The following is a 22,415-nucleotide window of genomic DNA, read 5'->3' as shown; positions in this document are numbered from 1 at the left end:
TTAATATATACCAAAAAGGAAGCAAGAGAGAAAGAGGCAATTTAAATACCTTTGAGACTACATAGTATAATAGAAAGAACACTGGAATGAGTTGGAAAACCTGAATTAGAATATATGTTTAAACACTGATGTGACTAAGTAAACTGTTTAATCTCCAGGACTCTAAGCCCATATTTGTAAATTGAGGCAACTGGATAAGATGGCCTGTGAGGATCCTTGTTAAATTGCTCCAAATTTATGAAGCTTCAGCTTTCTCTTTATTCAGCACATTATAATTGGCAGGCCAAGGAAAGCATCTCTCAATTAATTTGGCCCCATTTCAGAAGTCATGGACAGTGTCCTTCCAAGGTGTTCTTTATACAGAAATCTTCAAACTAAGCACCAAGAGATGTGCCACCCTAACTACAGCTGATTGAACCAGGAATGGACATTATGGATGATCAAATGTTCTCAGAGGGGGCCCAGCATGAGTGCCTCCACAACAATTTTAAGACTGGGACTCAACCATCCAACTCAATCTCTTCTACAGAATTCAAACACAACATTTTCAGGGGGGAAAATATATATATATATATATATATTTTTTTTTTTCTTAATAACAGTTATTATAAAGGAAATTTGCTAATTGATCATTTAGTCAGTCATTTGGTTGACATCCTGAGGAGACTGTAAGATTCTATGAAGTCAAAGGCCATTCCATCTTGGTCACCATTGCCCAATCTCACACAAGAGGCTCTCAATAAACAATACAATTTGAGCCACTGTAAAGGAAAAGGGGAGAATAAAAAGCAAAGTGCTACGATAGCTCAGAACTGGTTATGAAAGCAATCTTAGAATCATATTCTTCATGAGCATGGAATTGTAATCACAAGTATTTCTAGTTTATAGTTTAATATCTTTATCTCATATATTTATTAATTAGAGGGATTAGATCATTCTATTATTCTGATTAGCATGGTCTCTGCTCTGACATACTACAAAAGTACCTCCTGAAAATCAAAGGAAAAGTAAGGCTTTGAAAAGATCCATCCCCAATGCAAGTGTATAGTTAAACTGACTGAGGATAAACAAAAACAAACAATGAAACACATTAGAAGGTGCTTATGAGACATTTAGTCTTTGAGAATTTAGCTTTTATGAGTTAGAAATATTTCACAGAACAATCTGACTTTTGGGGAGGATTTGTTTATCATGATTTTCTGAAATTACCAGGAACAATTAAAGTATTGAGATATCCTGAGTTTTTCTTTCCATTTGGTGGAGGCCTAATGGCCCATCTGCAGGTCTGGACTCCTGTGTGCACATATGGCCCATAATTTATAAAATGTGCTTATTTACATGTTTCAATTCTTACTTTCCATTGTTTTACAAAATAAATATGTCCTTATGTCTTTCTTGGACATGTAGACACACATATTAGCTATTGGGGTAATACAACAGAGACTGTTGTCAGGTATTAAAACATTAGGACAGATACTTGCCCGACTACAAAAAGACATGGAGAAGGACAGTCTGCTGTACTAGGCACTTCTATTAGGTGGATTAATGCTTACCTGAAACAGTTGGGACCACACCTTCTTTCACCTGGAGAGTCACTTGAACTTGGCCTTCACCTGAGACTGAATACAAAAATTACAACTAAAAATTAACTGTTATGCCAAGATGATCTTAAGATAGTACCACAGCTAATATGCTCTTTAAGATGAAAGATACTCACATGTGAGAAGGTGACTTTATATTAAATTCTCCCCTTCCTAACTAAATTGTCAAAACAAAAAACTGAAGTCTTTATAATTGGGAAAAGGTGAGAATGTTTGTACAACTTGAAGAATGTAATTAATGTCACTGAATTGTGATATAGAAATTACTGAACTGGTGTACATTCTGCTGTGTGTATTTTTAACAAAAGAAGTATTTTTTTATAAAATGAAGTTCCCAGTTAGTTAACTAACTATTGATATCCAACATTTTATTTTGATTGCTTTTATTTGATTAAACTTAATTGTGATGTCTCCTAGAGAATCAGCATATAAATAATTAGGAAAAATAAAATAAAACCATTAGCCATATGTTCTTTGGAGGACAAGCATGGCCAGCAGGGCACACCTCGTATCCTATTTCCTTTCTACCATTTCAAAAGCTCAGCTTTTATAATTCATGTGTGTTTCACCAATAGAGTTCAGATCACCCATGAAATGTATTTGCCTTACCTTTATCCAAACAAATTGTCCTTTTAATGAAGGTTTTTCTCCACCACCACCCCCCTTTCTCCTCACATCTTCCAAACCAACTGAGCACATTTAAAAGGCCTGGGGTTCATTAATTTTAAGTGTTCAATAAATTAGTGGAAATAATCAAAAGGCCTGATTCTTTCTGATAATGACAATTTGATGTCAGTATAAACCAGTAGATTAAGCTGGGAACATATGCTCCTTTGCCAAGAGAGGCTGCTATAATTAAATAGTGAATGCATCTACAAGGTGCTCTCACGCCTGATTAATTAGTAATCAGGTGCGTGAACTCCACTTTTCACTAACACCTTGTCTCTTATTGGTTAATTACCTTTCTGCCTTATCAGAAGTCATGTAAGCAGGCACCTCTCATCATTGGAGGGCCCAATGCTGTTGCACTTGCAGAGTCAAGGCTTTGGCCAACCCCACATTTTGTTCTGACTTCATGGAAGCCCAAGCCCATGACTCCATCACAGGATATAGTAGATCAAGGATCATTTTTTTTTCTAATTACAAAGCATAAGTTTCAGAGCATCATAAAGACAATAATCCCAAAAGGGATCCATGATGAGGTGTCTGGAGGTCTTTCTTACGTGGGCCTCGCCTAGTCTTCAGTTTTTGTTTGGGTCACCATTGTCGTTTTAATAGTGTTATAAATTCATTCCTGCTAATGTATCCAAGAGTTGTAGACTTCAATACATCTGTGACCTCTTCCTTAAAACAGAGCTACTGAGGTAAGAAAAATCATGACAGACACATTTTTTTAAAAAAAAGAAAAATTGTTTTCAAACTGCTCTGGTCATGTTATAGTGATTAATTCAACCCCACATAAAAATGATTTAGGCTAATAAGAGCAACAATTGGGGAGAAAGAATGAAGGAAACCCTTTTCTTTCCCCATTTGACAGATGAGAAAATTTGAAGCAGAAGAAAAACAATCAACTTAATCAAAAATTGCTTGTGATGAAAGAAATACCCTAAGTATTCAGGCACTGTAGCTATCACTGTGATGATGAATCCTTAGACTGAAGGGACTAACTCTCAAAGTGGCTACCCCCAATGTAGGTTGTTCCACTTATTCTTTCATTCACTCAATCATTTATCCAGGCTGGAACTAGCTCAGGTTGCACACACTGTTCTTTTTAAGCCAAGGCTTCCTGGCACAGTGTCTGTCATGTCTGCAGATTTCCATATTGCACTGCACCAGTGGTTTCTGGACTTTGTGGTCAAATAGTCCCTACCTCCTAGAGAATGCTTTGGACACTGGAAAACTAAAAAGGGCACTGAAGAGCTGTTGTTCATTTTATTAACGTTAACATCAGAAGAGATGGAGAAAAGTTACCAAAAGCGTGAAAAATTAGAAAAATGTGATTTCCTATACCACCACATCATTGTGTCAATCTAGGGGCTGGTTATGAACATGTGAGCCTGGGTCAAAGGGTAGTTTCTTTTCAAACATCATTGCTGGACCATGTGAGACACTAGAGTGTAATGGGGAAGAATGTGGATGCTGGAGTACAACATCTTGGGTTTGAATTCTTGGCTCTTCCAGTTCCTAGCTCTGGGTCAACTGGCAAGTTATTCACCATCTCTGAACTTCACTCATTTCATCTGAAAATGAGAATAACAGTATTATCTACCTCACAGAGTTACTGGGAATAAAAATTGGGATAGTCCACATAATATGTTTAGCATAGTGCCTTGTCCATAACAAATAATAAATGTTGTTGTTGTTGTTGTTGTTGTTTGCCATCGAGTCGGCCCCGACTCATAGCGACCCCTCCTTGGGTTTCCGAGGCAGTATCACTACGGAAGTAGGAATGCACAACTAGCTATTATCAATATTTCAGTCCAAACCACAACCAATCATGAGGATGGTACAGAACCAGCAAGGGCTTCATTCCATTATGTAAGGGGTCACTATGAGTGGGGGGCCGACTTGATGGCAGCTAACAGCAACAACATTATTAGTACTGTTACTAAGGCTGGTTCTTTATTCTAGAAGCCAGTTAACAAGACCCAAGAAATATGCTTTTACTCTTTTTACATCTGCATCTAATCATGATGAGCCATAGGATTACAGAGTTGTAAGCAAATTAACCAGATCTGCTAAAGTTTGCTAAGTGCTTTGACTCTATAAAGGACAGCGTAATGTTAAGTGTCATTTCCAATTTGGATAAATACAAAGAGGGATGAAAATCATTTGAGAATAAAGGTATTGACTGGAGAAGAGTCTAAAAGCCTTACATAAACTGTGATATTGTACATATGTTTTCTCAGTGCTTATGATTTCTGATTTTGCATTTGTAATATGAGTATGGTTTAATCTACCTTGTTTATAAATGGAGCCCTTTGTAGTTGATCCTTCCCAGATTGTAAGAAGATCTGGTCCTCAAAAAGAAAAGGCAGTCTTTGGGTCAATTATTGTCTAATTATTTTGAAGAGTGCTATGATCTAAGTTTGCTATAAACACAGACATCTAGGAGGAAGAGAGAAATGTGCTAAGAAAATGGCTCCTGGTAAGAGGAAAAAGATTAAGTTACTTAGGTAGATATAACATGAGTGCCTGCAGACCCCATTCTTTCTTGGTATTTTGAAAGGAGAACAGCCAATGAAAACTCTATGGATCACAAGATCCAATCCCCAACTGAACATGAGGGTGGTGCAGGACCAGGCAGCCTTTCATTCAGCTGTGCATGGGGTCGCCATGATTTAGGAGCTGACTTCAGGACAGCTAACAACCACCACAAATATAAAAAGATAAAAAAAAAAAAAGAAGGAAAGAAACTACATGGCATCTTTACAGACCATAGAGTCCCTCCCTATTTCACTCTTCCACTCATCCTACTCTCACATTCCCATTAAGATTTATGCATATATTAGGGTTTTGTAAGGAGACCTGGTGACACAGTTGTTAAAAGTGCTTGGCTGCTAACTGAAAGGTTGGAGGTTTGAACTCACTAGCCGCTCCATGGGAGCAAGATGTGGCACTCTGCTTCCTTAAGGATTTATAGCCTTGGAAACTCTATGGGGCAGTTCTACTCGGTCCTTACAGAGCTGCTACAAGTCAGAATTGACTCAATGGCAATGGGTTGGTTTTATGGGTTAGGGTCTCCCACTCAATCTGAGATTTTCTAGTGTGAGTATCTGAATCAGTAACTCCAATCCATGTCTGTTTATTTCATCCAGTCCTATCCCATGACTTCTCCCTCTCTGTCTCTGTCTACACTGGTCCCTCACTCTGGTTTGTACCTCAGCCAGATTTTGGATTCAATCCTTCTCTGAATTTTCATCTTAGCTTGTCCTGTCTTCTATCTCCACCTCTTCTTCCTAATCTACTCTACCTGGAACACTTACATACTCCTGCTCCTATCTCCTTTCCAGTTCAGTGAACTTGACCTTGCTCCCAGAAGTTGACCTCTTTAACTTAGCCACAGAGAAGGCATTCATGTGAATTGGTGCCTAGGCTTCATTTGCAGAACCATACCCCTCTCTGATTCCAGCCTCAGAGAGATGGGCATCAGCCAGTGACAGCCATGAAGTCACTTAGCCCTTGTGACACATGATTTTCTAAAGACCTTCCAGAAATACTATATAAAACCCTGAAGTCACCTTTCAGTCTTCTATTATCCCCAGTAAAATTCATTCATAGAAGTGTGTAATCATTTCAGGATAAAAGTGAAAAAAAAAAAGTAGATGCCAACAGATATATCTGCATTAACCAGTCCAGAGTTAGCTCAATTAAACCTTTTTAATTAATTTAGACAATAATGACTGTCACTCTGACTCAGCACAATGTTTACCACATTTGTGTGGGGTATCTGTGATTTTCTGAGCCCTACTTTTTTGGGTTTTTTGGTTTACTCTAGAACTAGGATTTATAGCCTGTTTTCTAATGAAGCAAATTTATAAAACACTGATTTAAGGTATACAACTTCTCTCATACTATATTAACAAGAATGTAGGGTTTTTTCCTCAAGAGAGGTGTTCTGAGCAAGTGAAGACCAAGAGACCCAGATGAAAAAGATATCCTTGTGCTCACAATTCTGACTTTTCATCAATTAAATGAAAAACATAAAGACCACATTGTTGTTGTTGTTGTTGTTGTTTGCCATCGAGTCGGCCCCGACTCATAGCGACCCCTCCTTGGGTTTCCGAGGCAGTATCACTACGGAAGTAGGATTGCCCAACCTTCCTTCCGAGGAGTGGCTGGTGGGTTTGAACCGCCTGCCTTCTGGTTAGCAGTCAAGTGCCTTAGCCACTATGCTACCAGAGCTCCCAAAGACCACATTATACCCTCAAAATATAAAATATGAAGTGTTGATTTCAGCTGGCATGAAAAGTTTTTATTTTTATGGCTATAGATTTTAAAGTATGTTAGAAAACACAACTAGCTCAGCGAACCCATGATTTTATAAGTATTATTGCTTAAGAAGAGGTAACTCTTCTTACTCTAACTATTTTTTGAAAATAAAATAGTGTGGGGACCGATTAAGAAAAACATTAAATAAATAATAGTACGGAGGCATAAGGATGCAACAAGATTATAAAGACAATACTCAGCTAAAGTTTAGAAAGCACAGTGTTAATAAGTACAAGTTTTCCTATAAATAGAAGAAAAATTGGTTTACAGGGGTAGGAATATAAGCTTGGATTTAAAAAAAAATAGTATACTAGAACAAGCACTGGATTTAGAGTCGGAAAAGCTGAACTTAAATGCTGGTTGTACCACTTACCACCTTCTCTCTAAGACTTAACTTCTTAACCTGGGTGACTCCCAGAAAAGTATTTCTGATGTGTAAGTTTTCCTTAAGGAGTCCTGGTGGCACAGTGGTTAAGTGCTCAAATTCTAACTGAAAAGTCAGTGGCTGAAACCCACCAGCTGCTCTGCAGGAGAAAAGACCTGGTGACCTGCTCCCTTAAAAACCTTATGGGGCAGTTCTACTCTGTTCTATGGGGTTGCTATGACTTGGAAACAATCAGAAGGCAGTAAGTTTGGTTTGGGGTTTACGTTTTTCTTCCTTCCTCCCTCCTCCCTACTTTCCTTCTTCTAACTAAAAGGCAGTATCTCTTTTCACATCCCCAGCTCTGTTTCATTATCTATATTTTTGCTCTAAACGTTAGGTCATTTCCCTGGAGCCAATTCTCTACATTACTGGTAAAATTCCTTAGGGATCTTTGGGGAATAAGTTTCCTATAAGAATGTAAATTAATTTATTAACTAGAATACTATAGATTGCCTGAGAGGGACTCAGCATGGAATGGCTGTAGAGTTTCAAAAGATTATGGTACCACTCTGCCTGCAAAATCCTCCCAAGGAGCTTTGAGGAGCCAGTTGAGTTCCCTCTCCTTTTCAGATGCCACCAGGATTCCTTCTCAAGGACTCTGCATGACATCTGCTAGCCCGACTTCAGAACAGAGAGGTCTATCCAGCAGTCTACTCTGTCCTAGCACCCTCTTCCCCTTTGAGAACAGAGGATCCTAGGTGGTAGCCATAACTTCTTAATCCCAAATTCAGGAAGAGATTTCTTATTTTCATAACATCCCAACTTAACAGCATCTTTTCTGATCACTCTGTATGATGTGACTTGAGTTCTTCAGGCAATTGGTACAGAAGATAGAATCCATCTGTCTTTCCAGCCACAACTCTCTTGCCCTCGTAGACCACAATCCCGGCTTCTCGCCAAACAGCCTGTCTTTATCTTTGTGACAGGAACATTAGAAGACAATCATTGGTCAGGCTGGCTACATGTGCCTTTTTTGCGTCCGATCTGGAGACTTCCCAGGCCAAACTCCTCAGCTGCCACCTCATACAATTTTCCTGCTCGTCTGCACCTCTACTGTGAGTGGGGGCTGTGTGAACTCAGGAGGGTGGCTGTGAATGGCCCAGGATCTGATATGAATTTATCACTGACTAATGGTTGCGTGGGGAAGAAACCAAAGGGAAGGGCCTGTGAGTGTTTAATGCACCCTGCCACAACCTAACCGTTTCCCCTAAAGAGCCTTTTACCAATATAAAAGGGCAGGGTCAAAAGTAAGTTGACCCCTGACAGAATGTACAATTATTAGAAGAAGACTGTGTACCAGCAGCTGCTGGAACCCCACTGGCTCCACACCGGGCTTCCAAGAGTCAGAATCGGAATAATCAACTCAAGATTGTTTTCTCCACCTCTCTCCACCCCCTCCATCTCCCTCCAGTCTTTTCCTCCTGTTTTGGGCAAGTGCTATTATATTTCTACAGGAAGAGGCATGGCCCTCCCTAGCAGCTGCAATAATTGTGTTCCTATTGTGATGAAGACCTCCTCCTGGTCACCCCCCTACAAGTGGCCATTGTAAGAGGAGGGTCAGTGATTATACGCTCCACCTGATGCTTTGGGGGACCCAGCTGCCTAAGTGCTGACAAACGAGCTGCGGAAGGCCAGGGCAGGGGCTGGTGGAGGTGAAGGCAGGAGGTGGGGGACCCACGTCTGTGAGATGGGACTCTGACATACCAGACCTTCTGCATAAGTCAAGCCCAGAACAAATGAGGCTTTATCAGGCCCAGTGATGAGGGGGCTCATCTCCCTTTGAAGTGGAGCTGAGCGTGGGGCCTAGCAGATTTTCCTCCTTTGGACCAAGCAAACATCCTTCTTTTGATATGCTACATGCTCATTATCTCTGCCCCATTTAATGATTTTTGATTGAAGGGTGGCGGCTGGGATGCTGAGAGGATCATTAGAGAGGCTCCATACAGCCCGGCCCCTAAGAAAGGCTGTCCTTGTGCTTGGTCCTAAATTCGGAATTTCTTAACAGTGTGCGCTTGTTCTTAGAGGCAGATAAGGGCTGAGCGTGAAATTCTTAATTAAGCAATAAATAGAGAGTGGGGTGTCAGCAGATGTAGCCAGTAGTCATGGCAACGGGAATCACATGGGCAAGAGAGCTGAAACTAAATGTAGGCCTCAGGCCCAGGCCTGACTGACAGCTGAAGAATCCGACAAAGCTTGTAAACCAGATTAATTAGCTGACTAATTATTTCATAGCGTTAATGTAACTAAAAAATAAAAATAGTTCACCATGAACTGAAACATCCTTGGAAAAAAACAGCAGGAAAAGAGGCAGTGGGGAACTAGCTCTGTACAGAAGAGACATGAGCTGCCAGTGAATCAAATCATGGAAACAGAAAAATGGGCTCACTTGATTTTGGTCCCAACTCTGAAAGCCTAAAAGCAAGCTTGTATTATAGTCATACCCATTCCCAAGAGTGGCAATGATGCTGTTTAGAACTGCTGTTTGTAATAGTTTATCACATCAAACATTGCCATGAGTGGGTCCAAACACGAATTATAGCATACAAGTTCTTTACTTTACATATGGTCTGTTTTATACATAAGCTCCTTTGGCAGCATCCTCCAGGGCTTTAGAAAGGCAACCTGAACCACTCACCTTGAGAGATATTTTTAAATGAGTGAAGTTAATATTACCCTGTAAATAACAATTGCTTAAAAGGTACTGAATTTCCATCATGGGAACAATTCATCATGCATGTCATATTACTGTAGATCTCAGTTATCCCACAAAACTTAGTGTAAGGAAGTAGAACAAGACCCTTTCAGAAAGGTTATGACATGCATACTTAATTTAAGTCTCATAATATTGTTGATCTTCTGGGTAAAATGAAAATTCAAGAAAAATAGTTGGTTAAGAAAATCCTTAGTAAAGTAACATGGAATGCTAATTGTACTTAAAGATGTTTAGGCATGTTGTGCCATAATTTCAAGAGACAAGTAAATATCCTTAGCCTCATTCTATAGGTAAAACCATTGAGGCATGGAGCAATTATGATGCCATCCATGCCCCAGGTAATATAGCTAGCCACTGATTTAAAACCCTAAGCTCTAAGCTCTGCCCAGAAGCTTTCCAAAGAACTTGAATTCTATAAAGACATTTGCTAAACAAAGACAAAACTTGCCTCGGTGGAGAAGAGAGATGCAAAGGCCAAATTATATTGTATGTTTTGTTTTTGTTTTTGTTTTTGTTTTTCGTGGCCAATGATCAATGATTATTTAGTGGGCAGCACACTCTAGTGGAGAGAACCATAGCCAGGAGCTAGACTGCCTGGGTTCTGATCCTTTCTCCCATTCTCAGTTGGTCTAAGATTAGCCAGGCATCTCAAATCACACATGAAGCAGCCAAATGGAGGAAATGAAGATAATTGGGACTTTTTACAACTTCCTATCCTGCGGGATGTGGTAAGGTTGCAAACAAACAAAACAAAAGATGGTCCAATTAGAAGTGGTCAACAAATGAATGAAGCACAGCCAATTGTCAGTGAAGCAGCATCCGGGAATGAAACACCAGCCAGGAAAATGAGCAGCCCGTTGAAATGCAGAGAGGAAACTTGGTGGAACGGAAGGAGGACAAGCAGTTTCCCTAAAATAAAATGAAGCGCATGGATTCACAACTCTCCACATGTTGTCACAGGAATATCCCACATAAACAATGAAGTCTTGATTTATGCTCTCCTCTTAGATTAAATGTATTTTATAAACATTAGCTTAGTCATAGACCAATATGTCACAAGGTCTGAAAAGACAATTTAGTGAAAGTAACAGTATAATCAATACATAAAATGTACCATACATAATAGGAACTATACTTTGTGGGGTCTTGTTGGGATTGAATTGTGTTCTCCTAAAATATGTGTTGTAATCCTAATCCCCAGATATGTGGATGTGATCCCTTCTGGGAACAGTGTTTTCTTTGTTATGCTTACGGGACCGTATCAGGGTAGTATATGTGCTAAACGTGATCAATTCTGAGTTACAAAAGGAGCAGATTAGGCACAGACAGGAATACACAGGATGAAGACAGAAGCTATTGGATGACTAAGGCAGCAGATGAATCTACAATCCCAGGAACTCCACAGATTGCTGATTACTAGAAGCTGAAATCTACTTCTGTAGTGTTACTGCCTCAGAAACCCAAGGAGGGGTCTGTATGAGTCGGGTCTGACTCGATGGCACATAACAACAACAACAGAAGCTGAAATAAACAAAGGAGTACTTCCCCTTGGAGCTACACTCTGAATTTGGACTTCTAGCTTCCTGAACTAACAAAATTAATTTCAGTTCTTTAAAGCCACCCACTTGTGGTATTTGTGCTACAGCAATACTAGGTAACTAAAGCAGGGTACCAGCTATGACTCCTTTACTGTCATTAGGGCTTTGGGGAATGCAACCAGGTCTATAGAAAACACACTAGCCTAATCACCAACTTGTTAACGATGTTATAAACTTGACACAGATGATATCCAAAACCATAACCAAACCTACATAACCCAACACAGGTGCTGGGTACCACCATCAAGGAACAGTGTAAGCCTTTGTTCCTCCTTTGTCCTTATGTCCTCATTGGTACTAGCCCAGAAATGGGAACATACATGGTTCTAACCATTTATCTAACCATTCTCTGAAGAAGGATGTCATGCTTGGTAAGGTGGAGGGTCAACGAAGGAGGGGAAAGCGCTCAATGAGATGGATTGATACAGTGCCTGAAGCGATGGGTTCAAGTATAGCAAGGATCATGGAGTTGGTGCAGAACTGGGCAGTGTTTCGTTCTGCTGTGCATAGGGTTGCTGAGTTGGAGATGACTGAACAGCACCTAACAATAACAACGACCATTCATCTACCCCACACACCCAGTAAAAAAGGCACAGTGACCACAAAAGCCATTCCTTGGACCACTGGGAATCCTCTTCAAGGAGCAAGAGTCTCCAAATTTATTATATATTCAACCAACCCTCTGCTACTTCCTGTTCCTTCTTCCACTCACATTTGAAGGTGCTTAGCCATATGTTAATGTAATTTGATCTACAGTTAGCATTGGGACTATTAAATTTCAATAGCACCAGAAAGCAGAGCCTGGTGCTTCCCTGATATATTTTTAAATATTGACCAAATGGGTTGTTGTTGTGTTATATTGGCACTGAATTCTATCATTTAAATTTTATTTCTGATTTGATCCATCCATAATTGTAGCCTAACACTATAAACACTGGGGATGGACAGAGATCTGTAAGACTATAGAGTTTTACTACTAGAATCTTTGACTTTAATTATGGATTCCTTACTTAATACAGATTACAGAACAAAGTTCTAATTTCAAATTGCTTTTCTCCTATACTTAGCATGCTTCTGAAGAGCCTGTCTTGTCCATTGGTCAGATTGTGTTCATTAACTACAAACTAATTTTAACGCTTACATGAGCTAAGCTTGATAAAGGAAATTTGTGGCAAAAAGAAAAAAAAAAAAAGATGATTTCACAAATTTTATTTCCCTTTGTTAGAATAATTAATTGAATTGATAGCAAGTTGTAATTTTACAGTACTTATGGTGAAAATACACGTGTGTGTACCTAAATATAGAGGTATACATGCACATTTACATATACTATAAATGAATATTTATTGGAGTAATGTTGTTCGGTGATGTCAAGCTGATTCTGATCCATAGTGACCCTACGTATAACAGAACAAAATAGTGCACCCCACCCCCATCAGAATCATTGCCATTCTTGAGCACATCATTGTAGCAACTGTGCCAGTCCATCTCATTGATGATCTTCCCCTTTTGCCCTGACACTACTTTACCTAGCATGATATCCAGGAGCTCTGGTAGCATATTGCCTAAGGCACTTGACTGCTAACCAGAAGGCTGGTTGTTCAAACCCACCAGCCACTCCTCGGAAGGAAGGTTGGGCAATCTACTTCTGTAGTGATACTGCCTCGGAAACCCAAGGATGGGTCACTATGAGTCGGGTCCAACTCGACAGCACATAACAACAACAACAAAGCATGATATTCTTCTCCAGGGATTAGTCTTTTCTGACAACATGACCAAAGTAGGTGAGAAGAAGTCTGGGCATTCTCTCTTCAAAGTACCATTCTGGCTATCCTTTCGCCAAGATAGATTTGTTTATTTTTCTAGTAGTGCAAGGTATATTCAATGTTCTTCACCAACACCACAATTCAAATGTATCAATTTTTATGATGTCTTCCTTATTCATTGTCCAGCTCTCACATTCATCTGAGGGTATTAAAAGGCCATGGCTTAGAGGTCAGGTGTACCTTAGTCTTCAGAGTGATATCTTGGCTCTTAAACATTTTAAAGAGATCTTTTGCAGCAGATTTGCCCAGTGCAATACATCATTTGATTTCTTAACTGCTGCTGTCATGGTTGTTGATTGTAAATCCAAGTAAAGTGGATACTGGGTAGATGAGCTTTATTAATTTTAAAAAAATTGTTTGAATCAGCATATTCTAGTATCTGCACCTTCAGATGTGAGTGGAAGAAGGAACAGGAAGTAGCAGAGGGTTGGTTGAATATTTAATAAATTTGGAGACTCTTGCTCTTTGAAGAGGATTCCCAGTGGATCTCATTACAATTTCCCAGACCTCTAAAACCTCATAGCCAAGTCTGGCTTGTGGTAGTAGCTGGGACTTGCTACATGGATGAGGTCCCTTGAATTCGCCCAGGATCTATTAAGACCAATTGTCATTCTAGACACCTATTTTGCCAGATCCTCCTTCTTACAGCCTCTCCAGCCTTACTCTGTATCTGTCACCTTGTCACCTCTGCTGTTGCTTATGTCTGTGGCCACAATCAACCATCTTGTCTTTCCATGTTCAGTTATTCTTTCACTGTACAAACACAAATACAACACTGCCCTAAAGCAAATTGAAACTACTAATAGCGACCAATATTTACTAAGTACCTGCTGTGAGATAGGCATCCTGCTAAAGTATTTTACATACTACCCTTCATTTAATTTTCTATCTTTTGAGTTAGGTCCTATTATTAGCCCATTGTACAGACGAGGAGACTAAGCTGAGAGAATTTACTTCTCAGTGTCCCATCACCACTAAGTGTTGGAGCTGGGATTTAAATGTGGGCAGTCTAATTTTAGAACCCACGCACTTACCTGTATGACAGCTGGCCCCTTGAGTTACTTATCACTTCATAGCACACAGGTGGAGAATCAAAGAGTAAATAGTAGTTTCTGACTACATAACCTCAAAACACTCACCCAATATACCTACCCAGATAGGTGAGTTGCCTCAAACGACTACTGAAGAACCAGTCACAGCTTTGGTCCTGACCAGGTGATGGAAGAGAAGAAAGAGGCTGGCCCACCTGACTCCCACATCTTATGAGGATGTCAGGGTAAGGCAGCACATCTGTGTGCACCAGCAGGAGGTGATTCCCAGGAGCAAAGTTATCAAATGTCGCAGAGTACTTGAAGAGTGAGAAAAGAATAATAGTGCTTTTTTAGTAAGGCAGGTCCCCTAAAAAGGCCTAGAGAGAACACTGATGGAGCAGTTCAGTGCCAGACTGTACTTTTTTTGTGTGCAATGGGCCTATTTAAATCCATTTCCTAGTAATTTCATCACTAAAGTTACAAATTCATAGAATGATATGAGGACTGAAAGATGCCATAAGGATCTTCTTGTTTAACAAGCTTGATTAACAGATGAGAAAACCAAGGTGCAGATATGTGAACGGACTTGTCTTACATCACACAGCAAAAAGAGATAGAACTAGGTCCAGAATGTCTTTCCAGTTTTTCTCCACAATTTATAGAAGCAGGCAATGACAACAGTGTCATCCATTTATAACCATGAGATCTAACACTGTTGGGGAATTTAGTACATGCTTATTGTTATAAGTCATTCAGTCCTCAAAAGACCCCCAGCTGTTATTACTGCCCTATTTCACACATGAGGAGACTGAGGCAAACAGAGGTTCAGTAACTTGCCCTGTATCCCAAAGCTGGAGAGTACAGGGCCGGGATAGATGTACCTTGTGATAGACCCTATAGAGCACTTCTGCTCAGCACACACGGGGTTACCATGAGCCAGACTCCACTAGACCACTAACAGTCACAGGCCAGATGAAAGATTCGCAGGGTGGCGCACTTGGTTAGGTGCTTAACTGCCACCCCACGAGTTGTGGGTTCAAGCCCAAAGTCACTATCTCTCTACCTTTAACGTATGATAATTCCCCAGAATGTCCTCATTGGAACTTCAAGTAAAGGAAAGAGAGGTATGCACCCTTTCTGAAAACAATGAATAGTGGATCAAGAGATTCTGCTTTGACACCCCAGAACTATGGCACACCAAAAACAGATTCCACCTTCCTAACCACTGACCACATGACCCTTAAAGGGGAATATGTATGGTGAGAGAAGAGGAAAAGTGTTAAAAACAAGCTTGAGGAAATCCACTAGATTTATATTTTTGTATGAATTACATCCATTTTCCTGATGACTAGTCCAGTCTTTGCTTCCCCTAAACATATGACTCACTCCTTCAACCCAACCCAGGCCCTAAGATTCTTAAAGCCCTTCATTTACACGTTAATATTTGACCACAAGGTGGCAGTATGCAATGTATAAATGCCTTTTGTTCAGTCATTTTCTGGGGGGTGTGGGTGGGAAGGGGGCTATAAACACTTCTCTCTGAGTTAAGTTGAATCTTAATCCATAAGATAATAATTCCATTGAATGCTTACAAACTATTTTTCACTGTATCAACAAGATTAAAATTCCAGGTAGAACCATCCTGCAAAGTGAGAATTAAGCAATTTCTAAAATTTTCAAACTACAAAAGCAAACAAATTTCATATTCAGATTACATTTATCTAATCAAAATGCTCCCGCAGAGTTTTCTTTATCAGCATCAGAAGATACTAGTACCAACAACCCGTATTTTCACAGAAGGAAAGATAAGAACCTTTAGTAGATGGGAGGTAGCATTGAGTGAATGCTTGGGGTTACCTGCAGAGATCGGTTGATCCAAGGCGTCTCTAATCGCAAGGTGTAGGTCTCTTGATCCAAGAGCAGAGCCATCCAGCCATGCGAGTTTGACAATGTGTCAGATACATAATTGACAGTGACTGTCTTATTTCTGCTGTCAGTCATAGTTAAATTATAAGTAACATCTGGAGCATGAGTTCTAGGGTAATAAAAAAAAAAAAAAAATTGAGTTTCCAGTTTTTCTTCAGTTCTGGATCTAATGTACTTCTCTTTAATTAAATGTAATTCATCTTTGTATTCTCTCCATGTGCTTTTAAAACCATGAAAACCAAACTCACTGCTATAGGGTCAGTTCTGACTCATAGTGACCCCACTGGGTTTTTGATGCTGTAAATATTTATGGAAGTAGATCACCCCATCTTTCTTCCACGGAGCAGCTGGTGGGTTTGAACTGCTGACCTTTAGTTAACAGCCAAGTTCCTTATCCACTATGCCACCAGAGCTCCTTGTACTCTCTTTATATCATGTTTATGGAAGTTTATCAGTCAGTGTACGGTCAAAGCATCCCCAGAAATGGTTGCTATTGGATTGTTTGTGCATTACATTGGCCTACTGGGCTAGAGGTGTAATACTCAGGTGTCAACACTTGGCTCTTAGGCCACTAATAAATATCACCTTAAAGAGGCTATGTGAGCCAGTATTATTATACTATTAATAAAACAAACAAACAAAAAAATGTGCATGGCCAGAACTTTGTTGTAGACCAAGTATATCAGCAGCAGAAAAAAGACATATTATTATTGATAAGCAAGTGTTCCTATGGGAACAATGTGGAGTTCCTGGGTGGTGCACATAGGTAACGTGTTCAGATAAATGAAAAGCAGGAGGTTCAAGCCCATCCAGAGGCACCACAGAAGAAAGGCCTGGCAATTTACTTCCAAAAGAAATTAGCCATTAAAAACCTTAGGAGACAAGTATTGATTTGGGTGAAGGGAAAGGTAATAGGAAAGGTAATATACCAGCATAATAACACAAAGGAAAAGGAAGACACAGAGAGGTACACAAAAGATACACACAACAAAGATAAACACTTCAACATACATAATACTGCATTATCAGTAACAGCAAACATTAATCTACAGTGGATACACAGGTACTCACTGCCATAGAGTCGGATCCAACTCATAGCAACCCCTTCTTGGGTTTCCTAGGCAGTATCATTACAGAAGTAGATTGCCCAATTTTCCTTCTGAGGTGTTGCTGGTAGGTTTGAAACGCCAGCCTTCTGGTTAGCAGTCAAATGCCTTAGGCACTACACCACCAGGCAGGCTAAATGATCAACTATATCTAGGCAAAAGGGAATATAGCCATGACTGCATATTTTTTGGCAGATGACATTTCTATATATGTATATGTATGTACTATAAGAATGTCCATATATAGAATGGAGCTAATCCAGCAAAGTTAAGGTAACTTCTTAGCTACAGCAAAATATACTGAGGGATTTAATCACTAGATCCATAAGCTCAGGACCATGGGCACAAAGGACATAAAACTCAATTGGCATAACATAAAACACACAAAAAAAATTATTCTACATATTACTTTGATGAGTAGTGATTGGATTTTAAAAACTTGCAAGTAGAGGTTCTGGTAAGATGGCAGAATAGGCAGACAAACTACACAGACCCTCTTCAACAAAGAAAAGGGGAACCAATTAACACGGATAGAGAAGACAATCTTGAAGCCCTGAACTTTGAAAGGAAGGATACAGAAGTGGACTAAACTCCAACTAGGAGAAGAACCTGCATGGAAACATTGAAAAGGAAGAAATACAGAGCTGTGGTCTATCAGCAATCCTGATGGCAGAGTATTCTGGTTATCTAGTGCTGCTTTGACAAGAATATACCACAAAGGAGATGGTCTAAATAAACAGGAGTTTATTCTCTTATAGTTCAGGAGGCTAGGAGTCCAAATTCAAAGTTCCAGGCTCTAGGGGCTGGGTGAAAGCCCCTCAACCTTGGGCTTCAGCTCTGCCTCTTGCTCCCAGCCCACTGAATATAGAGGCATCTCTTCACTCAGGCAGCTACCAGCTGCTGAGGCTAACAAGCCCAAGGTCAACAAGTAAAATGTCACAGTCCCGATGTTACCAAACAACACGGCAGGCCATTAATTCAAGTCCATTGTAAGTCCCAAGGTTGGCAGAGCATGGCAGGCTGCTGAACAACAACATGATTACACGCAGAGTCCAAGTGTGCCATAAGCCAGAGACTATCCCCAAGGCTTCTTCTTATATACAGGGAGAAGATCACATCCCAAAGGCTGCTTGTGGTACATCCCACCATGGAGTTGACTGCCAGTCTCATTATGGGGAATAACTACCACCAGCTGCCCAGTCACTCAACCAGGCCCAGCCAAGTTAACATACAAATTTAACTACCACACACTGATAGTGTGTGGTATTGTGAGGAGCAGTTAAGGGTGAATCAGGATATTCACCTGATATTGCTACATGGTGTTGTTGTTGTTGTTGTTATGTGCCGTTGAGTCGGCCCCGACTCATAGTGACCCCTCCTCGGGTTTCCGAGGCAGTATCACTACGGAAGTAGGATTGCCCAATCTTCCTTCCGAGGAGTGGCTGGTGGGTTTGAACCGCCAGCCGTCTGGTTAGCAGGCAAGTGTCTTAGCCACTATGCTACCAGAGCTCCCTACATGGTGTTAGGACCTAAGAATTCACATAAAAATTGGCCCTGCTAGGCAGGGGTTGCACAGAGGACTTCACTGGTGGCTGGTGAATAAAAGGGGAAGCAGCAAAGAGAGAGACTGGCTGAGTTGTGGACTTTTGCCTGTCCGAAAGATGCAACCATTTTGAATGTTTACACGTAGTTGGATCATTTTGGATATTTAAAGCAACAGCCTTCTCTCAGATTCTAAGGACCTAAGAATAGGCTCCACTTGCCAGGAACAGCAAGGACATTCTGGACATAAACAACTGGAAAGGTGAGATATTCCCTTGTTACTCTTATAACTCACACCCTCTTCATGAACGGAGGTGCACCTTCTAGGTCAGCAGTAATTCCATCCGAGTCTGTGTGCTCTGACAGAGCCTGGCCCTGCCCAGATTTTTTTTCTTTTTTTTTTTTTTTCTGGTTTGTTTTTCTGTTTTAAAATTACTACTACTATTATTATTTGTTTTTTGTTTGTCTTTTTTATTATTCTATATTCTTCCCTTCTCCGGTTAGTTTTCAGCTTTTTCTCTCTTCCCTGTTCCTGATTCCTATTTCTTTCTTTCTTGCTGTTAACACCATTCCTTGTTTTTCTTTTTTGCATTGTTCCCACTTTTTCCTCATTATTCTCCTACTCTACCTCTTTACCCTTATTGCCCCCTCCCCAGATATTGCAGATTTTTCCTTTTCTTTTCTTTTTTTTTAGTAATTGTTCCTGTGTGTTTATGTAGTTGTTTTCTGTCTGCTTGCTTTTACTTTTTTGATAGTTTTTAGATCATTGTTTTTGTCTAACTGAAGTGGAAGACAAGAGCCATGTCCATTCAAGACACCCACACCCACACGTCCTACAGCTTCACTTACTGAATGAGAGCCACCACTTTTTTTCTCCACCAACTGGCCAACGACAAACAACCACCAAGAAGAACCTAATTCACCTTTAACTGCTCCTCACAGATCTAAATACAACAACAATGTCACAATGTCTCAGAGACAACAGACCATCAGAGTGCACACAAAGAAGCAAGATGAAATGGTAGAAACAAGGGAGCAAGATTCAGACCCAGAACACATTGCTGAAGAAGCAGTAGAACTGGAAATCCCTGATAAGGAATTCAAAAGAAGTATATTTAGGTACCTTCAAAGAATTGAGAGACAGATCAAGGAAAACACTGACAAAATTAACAAAAACACAGACAAAACCTTAGAACAATTTCAGAAGGACATATAAGAAAAAAATGACAAAATAAATGAAAAATTAGAAAATTAGATTCAAAATCTACAGAAAGAAATCCAGATTAATACTAAAATTTCAGAAACAGATAACATATTGAAAGGAGTAGAATCGAATCAATGGAAAACAGAATGAATGAGATTGAAGACAAATACCCAAATACTTCTTTGGAAAGGGATCAATCAGAAAAAAAGATCAAAACAAAATGAAGAAAGACTAAGGTTCATGTGGCATACCATCAAAAGGCATAACCTATGTGTAATTGGAATTTCAGAACAGGAAGAGTAAAAGAAAACCACTGAGAAAATTGTCCAAGATTTGTTGGAAGAGAACTTCCCTGATATAATGAAAGATGAGAATACATCCATTCAGGAAGTCCAATGAACCCCAAACAGTTTAGACCCCAAAAGAAAATCACCAACACATATCATCATCAAACTCATCAAAACCAAAGACAAAGAAAGAATCCTGAAAACAGCATGGAAAAAATGAAAAGTTATTTACAAAGGACAACCACTAAGAATAAGCTCTGATTTCTCAGCAGACACCATGCAAGTGCAAAGTCAATGGGATGGTATATATAAAACCCTGAAAGAGAAAAATTTCTAACCAAGTATTATACACCCAGCAAAATTGTGCCTCAAATATGATAGTGAAATTAGGAGATTTGTAGATAAGCAGACATTAAGGGAATTTGTTAAAACCAGATCAACCTTACAAGAGATACTAAAGGGAATCCATTGAACAGAGAACCTATAATAGCAAACTACAACTGACCATTAATACACAAGATGACATGACCCAGAAACCAACACAGCTATAGACCTATCTGAAGTAAAATAAGCTTACAAGATTGTAAACAGGGAACCAGAGACATCAATTGGCAAATAAGGACAACTACAAATCAAAAAGAGGGAAAATATAATGTAGTTACAAAACTTCTAAATGATGAGGAAGTCGAGAGAGTTACAAGATAGAATAGATTGTTCTAAACTTGGGGAGAAAATTATAAATCACAGGGAAACCTCAAAGAAAAATGATAACCATTCACATCTCAATAAAAAAGAAGACAAGCACAAATATTTAGCAAATATTAAAACAATAGCAACAAAGGAAATAACACGATTCATAAACATAATGAGCTTAGCACAGAAAATTATATGGAACAAAGAAACCAGGAACACCATGAAAAAACACAAAACAAAATGACAGCTACCAGTTCATACTTGTCAATAATTACACTGAATGTCAATGGATTAAATGCACCACTCAAGAGATGGAGACTTGCAGATTGGATAAAAAAACATAACTTACCAGTATGCTGTCTACAAGAGACATACCTTAGGAATAAAGACAAAATAGACTAAAAATCAAAGGCTGGAAAAAAGATTTATCAAGCAAATGGCAACCAAAAAAGACCAAGAGTGGCAATATAACTTTCTGATAAAATTGACTTTATGACAAAAATCACCATATGAGACAAGGAAGGTCATTATATGATGATTAAAGGATCAATTGAACAAAAAGATATAACCATAATAAATATCTATGTATCCAATGAAAAAGCACCAAAATACTCAAATCAGACTTTAACAGAATTGAAAAGGCAAATAGATGAATGCACAGTCATAGTAAAAAACCAAAATCCAAACTTACTACTGTCGAGTAGGATCCAACTCATAGCGACCTCTCCTTGGGTTTCCGAGGTGGTATCACTACAGCAGTAGATTGCCCAACCTTCCTTCCGAGGAGTGGCTGGTGTGTTTGAACTGCCAGCCTTCTGGTTAGCAGTCAAATGCCTTAGGCGCTATGCCACCAGAGGAGACTTTAATACACCACTTTCAATGAAAGATAGAACAACTGGCAAGAAGCTCAACAAAGATGCAGAACAGCTAAACAATACAATCTACCAACTTGACCTTATAGACGTCTAAGAGACCTTGACCCAACAAAAGCACCATATACATTCTTTTCCAGTACACATGGAACATTCTCCAGGATAGACCATATTTTAGGCCATAAAGCAAGTCTTAATAAATTTTAAAAACACTGAAATACTGCAAAGCATCTTCTCAGATCACAATGCTATCATATTAGAAATCAACAATAGGAAGATCAATGGAAAAAGAGCAGACACATGGAAACTGAACAATACCTTCCTTAAGAACGACTGGGTAAGAAAAGAAATAAAAAATGAAATTTTAAAAATTCCTTGAATCAAACGAGAATGAAAACACAACATACCCAAATCTTTGGGACACAGCAAAAGCAGTTATCAGAGGCCAATTTATAGCAATAAATGCACACATCAAAAAAGAAGAAAGAGCCAAAATCAACACTGTAAACCAACATCTCCAACAATTAGAAAAAGAACAGCAAGAAAAGCCTACAGTCACCAGAAGAAAGGAAATAATAAAGATTCGAGCTGAAATCAATG

At 39.4% G+C, this 22,415-nt stretch overlaps 1 protein-coding gene across 1 annotated transcript in view; it reads right to left on the bottom strand.

The window, feature by feature from the left end:
* The window catches only part of PKHD1 (PKHD1 ciliary IPT domain containing fibrocystin/polyductin), a 774,619-nt gene that overhangs the window by 367,929 nt on the left and 384,275 nt on the right, over positions 1–22,415 (bottom strand). The window contains exons 48-50 of the mRNA XM_007936280.1: positions 16,043–16,220; positions 14,307–14,502; positions 1,554–1,619 (exon numbers count right to left, since the gene is read on the bottom strand). Coding sequence (XP_007934471.1) covers positions 1,554–1,619; positions 14,307–14,502; positions 16,043–16,220 — 440 coding nt within the window. The remainder of the gene's footprint in view (positions 1–1,553; positions 1,620–14,306; positions 14,503–16,042; positions 16,221–22,415) is intronic.

Source organism: Orycteropus afer, unplaced genomic scaffold (assembly GCF_000298275.1).
Source record: "Orycteropus afer afer isolate SDZICR_OR568_19922 unplaced genomic scaffold, OryAfe1.0 scaffold00034, whole genome shotgun sequence".
Lineage (NCBI taxonomy): Eukaryota > Metazoa > Chordata > Mammalia > Tubulidentata > Orycteropodidae > Orycteropus > Orycteropus afer.
This window is presented reverse-complemented; position numbering and strand designations above follow the sequence as displayed.